The sequence below is a fragment of the Nilaparvata lugens genome, unplaced genomic scaffold (genome assembly GCF_014356525.2).
Source record: "Nilaparvata lugens isolate BPH unplaced genomic scaffold, ASM1435652v1 scaffold8953, whole genome shotgun sequence".
In the NCBI taxonomy this organism is placed as follows: domain Eukaryota; kingdom Metazoa; phylum Arthropoda; class Insecta; order Hemiptera; family Delphacidae; genus Nilaparvata; species Nilaparvata lugens.
Genome location: NW_024094698.1, coordinates 1 through 6922, shown reverse-complemented (window position 1 = coordinate 6922; position 6922 = coordinate 1). Strand labels below are relative to the sequence as shown.

Here is a 6922-nt window from a genome sequence, read left to right as displayed (position 1 = left end):
TTTCTGGATTCGGAATTTGCGAACAGTTGTCATTGGTCGTTTACCAGTACCTGCAACAGAAAATACAGAAATATTCTATAAGAAAATTATTACAATATAATATTGTTTTTGATCCATTTTTCGTTACTGTGTTTTATACAAGCTATCAACTTCTTGCTTTTCAAGAGGTTATGATAATAGTAGTATATTAAACTACTGTTGACAATCGGTCAAATTATTAGGCACTAACTTAGTTTTACTGGAATTCAAATTAAGGTCATTATAACAGAGCCACTCAAGGTTGATTCACACATATGGGACTGTGCTACGTTGCGGTTGCGATGAGACTGCGGCCGGTCGATTTTAGATGGATGCACCAAAACGGTCTCTCCATTTGAAATGCATGGCAAGAGCCTACAGTCATTCACACATAGGGACTGTGCTGCTGTCGTGCTGCGTTGGTGTTGCGACCGTGTCGTTTGAGAGCTCTTCAAGGCCACGATCTCATGCCCCATGGGTCACCGAAGCGGCTTCGGCTATTTCCGTAGAGCCTCGAGCATCTTCGTGTACACCTGCCGTCTGTTCTGACTTGTAGATGTTTACCAGCGTTTCTACCCTACTACCCTCATTCAGTTCTAGTCGATGCTCATCCCTTGACCATCTATTGTGAGAAGAGTTTTTAAAAAGGTGAATTCGAATGGATGACGAAAACTGATTCTATTTGTACAAGAATGTGAAAGTTTGTATGATCTGCAGCATGCTTCACGATAATAATACAGTAAGAGAGGATTTGTGGAAGGAAATTTCAATTAAAATGCAGTTATCAATAGATGACTGCAAATCTAAATGGAGGAAACTTCTTTTTCTTGTTCTTGCAATACAGTAAACGCACCACCCGCTATAATGACATCCTCTTTGTCGGAGTCCATCTGTGACTGAAGTAATGAAGTGACTGAACTGAATTGATTGATTGAGTTTTTTTATGTAGATTACAATCTATACTGGCTTATACACTTTATACAATAGCTTACAATACAGCAAAGTTATAGATGAATTTACATAATATAGACTAAGAAAATAACTATTGAACTGTATATTATATGAAAAAGCAATTTGTAATATAATAACTATAGTAATAATCATATTGTTATGCATCTACATAAATTGGCGGAGCTTTGGACATATCATGTCCTTCTTTGGGAAGAATATTAAAAATATCCTCCCCCTAACTCTCTACCAAACTGAATGACATAATTACAGAGCAAAACAGCAACTGCACGGCCGCAGCACACTCCCCTATGTGTGAATGATAGCGACCCAACACCACCACAGTCCCATCGCAACCGCACCGCAGCACAGTCCCATATGTGTGAATCAACCTCAGTTCAGACAAGTTTCTGCTTCCTTTATCAGAGAATCAAGACTGTCACCATTAATGAATGCATTGTTAGTCAGATAGGTAGTGAGATTATAATTCACATATCTTGATAATGTCATTGACATAATTATTGATACCGCATGGTCCCAGAATATATCCTTGTGTGATAATATGGTTTCTCCGGCAGCCACGGTGAGTTGAAAACCATGCCATGCCATCAGTCACAATTGACACTGTATCTACCCAGCAAAAGGGATCTGAGCAACGAAAATTCACTCATTCACTCTCAATTAGTGGCGAGTCTTGTAATGGAAGAAGAATATGCTCCACAAAAAGTCCTTGTTTTTGGTCTGGGAAATTTATCTTTCACAACATACAAAGTTGAATGCGTTGTTGATAGTGAAGCGACGTTGAAACATAGAGAAGGGGAGAAGGTAGAGTGAAGTAGAGAAGGTAGTTGATAGTGTATGAATAATGATGGTATTTATTTTGAAAATAAAGTACCCTTTTTTAAATTATTTTGCTCACAACATGTTTCGGCTATATAATGCCATTATCAAAGCATTAAAAAAAGACAATGTTTGTATTGTATTGTCTCCGCTTCCTTCTACATTTCACCCTACCTTCACCGCTCTACTATAATTATGTTGACGCTATTTGTTTATTGTTTTTGAAGGGACGGATTCAAGGATCCAAATATTCAAAGAGCCCACACGTCAACCGAAGCTTATTGTGTCCCAAGTATATGTTAGCTAGACAAACCAATACCTGTGTCCTTTACAAGAACCAGGAGCTTTTCCCTATGCTAACATCACATTCATCACCTGGTTACTTGTTGCAATCCAGTGTGATATGCTTGGCAGTCTCTTCAGACTGATTAGTCCTCGTGACCTAAGTGAGTTCCACTCCTAGCATTCTTTGAAGGTTCTTCCGCTGAGGAAGGGGTGGCCAAGTTGCCTCTAGGGCGCCTGGCAACACTTGACTCAGCCTCTTGACCCTCATTTGTGCCTGGAGTTTCACCCATCTCTGGTATCTTGGGTTTTTTCTTCTTGTCCCTCACCTCTCCCAAGACGTTTTGCCTGAATGGCCGCCCTTCTTTGAGCAGTGGTGAGGTTTGGTCTCTCCACCTACAAACTCGTGACCTACGTGAGTTCCACTCCTGGCTTTTTTATAGGTCCTTCCGCTGAGAGAGGGGACGCCAAACTGCCTCTAGGGCACCCGGCGCCCGGCCACCCTCGACTCAGCCTCTTGACCCACATTTGTGCCTGGAGTTTCACCCATCTCTGGTCTCTTGGATTTTTCTTTTTGCCCCTCCGAAACTCTGCAGGGTCAAAAGCCTCACCTCTCCCAAGAAGTTTTGCCTGAATGGCCGCCCTTCTTTGAGCAGTGGTGAGTTTTGGCCTCTCCACCCACAAACTCGTGACCTACATAAGTTCCACTCCTGGCTTTTTTGTAGGTTCTTCCGCTGAAGGAGGAGTCGCCAAATTGCCTCTAGGGCACCCGGTCACCCTCGACTCAGCCTCTTGACCTACATTTGTGCCTGGATGGGGCAGATCCCGTGGGTTTGAAGGCAAGGCAACTTCTGGAGTTGCCTTGGGGTCCCTTTTAGTCGCCTCCTACGACAAGCAGGGATACTGTGGGTGAATTCTGGTTTTCGACACATTCTTGAGTACGATGTTCGACTCAAAGCTCCCCCAACCCACAGAGGGCATGTTGACGCTAACTTACAAACTAAATACTTACACGTAGATTACAAAATCATATTTTCAGCAAAGCAACAAAAAAAACTATCTGCTTTGTCGAATAATAGACGAGAATAGCAACACCAATGTTAATCAAATACTGCCATCAGAACGTGGACCTCACAATATAATATATAGTGCTATATATAGGCTATATATTTACTTACACACATAAATTTAGATATCTTATTTGTGAGTCACTCAACATTACTACTTATCCCCCATAATTAGTATACGGTTACAACAGTGCATAAAAGATAGCAAGGCATTTTCGAAATCTTTAAAATGACCTATTTTTGGTGGGCGATACAGATACCAACGAGTATCTATCATAACTGGATAACGTTCATTCAAAGGCCATCGAGCTTTTAACGTGGACCTCATTATATACATACTCGAATTAAGATATCTTATTTGTGAGTCACTCACCATTGCTACTTGAGGCAACCGAACTTCTAAGTCCATTGCTCGAGCTGGAACCACAAGAAGCCGACGCGCCATTCACTCCATTCTTGGCTTCACTGCCACCGTTCTGCAAGGCCTGAGTGTCTGAGCCACCTTCACCAGACTCACTCTTCACCTTAGCCTTCTTCGCCTTCTTCTCGGCCTTCATTTCCTGCTGTCTAAGCACCATTCTCTCAGTCATCACATCCAGGTCTTCGTTGGCCGCATTCAAAATAACAATGTCTTCGTCCTCGTACTGTTTTTGACACTGCAATTCGAAAATAAAACCTTGTAAAATAATTTTTTTAATCATCCTAACTATGATGAAAAAGTACAATCAATTCAAAATAATGTTGTTACAGAAAATGAAAGGGATGACTAGTATAACAGCTGTGTACTACAGCCTAGTTCACATATCGCCAATTGGCGAGACAGTTGTCTTTGGACAATTGTCATCACGTGGTTGCGGATTGTCGGAGGCCAGGCCAGTTAAACTAGAATATGGTTTGGCACGAGAACTATTGGCACGACAGTTGACAGCTAAACATGGCCGACTTCTCGTCATCTGTTGTGACTGAACTGGCAAAGACAAGACAGCGCACTGGCCTACACCGTTCACATGGCGCCAATTGTTGCGACAACTGTTCAATTCAAATCAATTTATTTTTTTCCTTCTGAATACAATTCAAGCAGTTACATAGAATCTTGAGCAATAAAGTTTATACAATTCAAGAAATGATATAATATACTTACTAAAAACAAACAACAAAATATAGAACTATACTAAACAATAGAACTCTTAAGCTATCACAATTTTATTCTTGTATAAAATTCTTGTATCAGATAGGAAAGAGCTTACATAGGCGACAAAGGCCTGTGCGTAAGCTCGAGTTATCGTAACAATCTGTATTTTTGTTTGTAACAAAAATTTAAAAGTATAGAGTAATAATTATGCAGAATGAAATATTGTATAACAGTAACAATAGTAACTCATATTCTTACAACTGTCGGTCCCTGCTGAAGTATGACAGTCGTAAGGCCCATTGACGCTTAAATATATATTCAGGCGGTGGGACCTTTCCGCAAGGGACTCCCCACCAACAAAAGCCATACGAATTTACTTTTTCGCTTACAGCTAGAGGGATACTATCGCATATTGTAATATCAAATAAATAAATATAAATAATGATTGTAATTACATGGTTATCATCAAGTTATCTACCGTAGTAACTAAATTGTGAAGAAAATGAAAATTGTTCATTAGTATTATTTAATATTGAAACTTGTATTAGGATAATTGCAATGATCTAGGGTCATGTTATACAGAGATACTTATTATGTTGATACGCTTGAGTACTGATCTCAAAGTGTATCATAAAGCTGGATTCGCACCCAACATTGAACAATGAACAATGAAAATATTACAAGTTATAATTGGATCACCCGGCAAAGCGAGTATGAATAATACCATTATAACTCATGGGAATTATATTTTCACTTTCAACTGTTCACTATCACTTTTGTGTGCGAATCCAGCTTACAGGGTCTCATCACATATGTCATGTCATGGGATCTCTGTCATGGGATTAACATGTAGACATGGTCTGTAATCGACTCTCCAAGGTCATCTCCCTGATGCGGAAGTTGAGAATCATCGAATTTATAGGTTATGTGCTGCAGACCACAGATGTAACTATGCGTCACGAACTTCCTGCTTATAGACTCGTCAAGGCTGCTCGAAACGCCTCTTAGAAATCGCACCTCAAGACCTTTCGGGCTAGCGTTCGTTTTTCATTCCGTTACTGTAATTTATTGTAACTCAATAAATAAATGGATATGAATTGATAATAAATTAATGAAAAAAATACCTTCAACGACTTGATGTGAGTGGCAGTTTCAGGTAGGGTGGTTCTATCCAGCAGCCCCTCGAGGACCGATGTCTTGCTGTAGAGACGCCCCAACTGACAGGCGACAATCGGCTTCTGCAATGGCTGCTGGTTGATGCTACAGTGTCGCCAACGGTACGACAGTTCCGCGTCTTTATCTTTCTGCAAAACACACAACAAAATATTGGTAGGTTGGTACATTGCATAATGGAACATACTTCTAAACAAATGACCCAGAAGCAGTCATAGAAATATCTGTCTTTACGTTCAATAGAAAAACAATCAGATGAAAAACTTTTAATAATAGCTACTTCAGATAAGGTTAACACATTCATGGTCCTAGAATCAATTGAAGAGTCCGTGACTGTACCTTTTTAAGATTCTAAAATTGTAACAGCAGAGTTAGTAATGACTAAAATGGTAACAGCAGAGAAGTTGTATGAATTATGTGTAAGTGATGATTAGTTTACAGATACACAGTTTAAGGCTTTTAAAACAGGGAACCTTATACCTTATACCTTCTTCTTCTTCCATTACCCACACTTGCAGGATCGATGGCGTCATTTTCACAATAAAAGTCAAAACAACAAAAACACTAATTCATCAAGATAAAGCACAGTTAACATCTAAAGCCTTGCTCTTTGACTTACTGGCAAATTAGCCAGATAGTGTTTGAGACAGATCATCGTTTAAAAATTCCTGGACACCATAATAAGCCCTGGCTCTCAAAAAACCGGTCACAGCCCTCTCGAACTTGCTGGTACCCAACTGCTTCACTCCTGCAGGTAGCCTGTTGAAGTAGCGGAGAGTTGCACTCCTGTAGCATACCCGCGATCTCTGGAGGCGCACTCTGGGTATGTCAAACAGCACTCGATGCCTGGTGTTATGGTGATGTACAGCAGTCCAAGTCAACAAATTTTGTTGATTTTTCTTGATATACGGTACATGATGCAGAGAAAAAGGAAGTGGTTGACTACTGTTAGGATATTTAGCCTAACAAAAATGGGCTTGCAATGTGCATGATGTTTGCTTGCAGTTATAATCCTAGCAGCCCGTTTTTGCAGCTTCAGTATGTCCACAACCTTGGCTGAATGACCCCACATGAGTAGACCATAGGAGATATGGCAGTGGAAAAGTGCATGATACACCATGAACCAGATATGCCTCCGTCACCTCACCTGTCCCCTCAGTTTAGCGACAGGAAGCAGATTCGGGACAATCTCCTAGTCACCTGCTGGATGTGGCTAGCCCAGCTGAGTTTCGAATCCTATACAAAGTCCACCAGCTTCAGTGGTTCCTGATCATGAGGCAGACTTCGCGACAAGTTGCAGATGATGTTTTGCGTCTTGCTCTCATTCAGTTGGAAACGATTGACTGGAGCCATGAAGTTGCAGATCGCAGATGCTCAGCTGACATCTCCAACACCTGCTGAAGGTCAATGCCAGAACAATGATGTATCATCAGCGAAGAGGAGAGTTGAGCCACTATTGTCA

The 6922-nt window shown here is 40.7% G+C and overlaps 1 protein-coding gene across 1 annotated transcript; it reads right to left on the bottom strand.

Moving 5' to 3' along the window:
* On the bottom strand, positions 1 to 5591 carry LOC120349246 (replication termination factor 2-like; the record flags this gene model as incomplete). Its single annotated transcript, XM_039419211.1, is given in 3 exon segments — positions 1 to 50; positions 3529 to 3811; positions 5412 to 5591. Coding segments are annotated over 3 exon segments (513 nt in total), but the record flags the coding sequence as incomplete, so codon positions are not given.
* Between the last annotated feature and the right edge of the window lie 1331 nt (positions 5592 to 6922).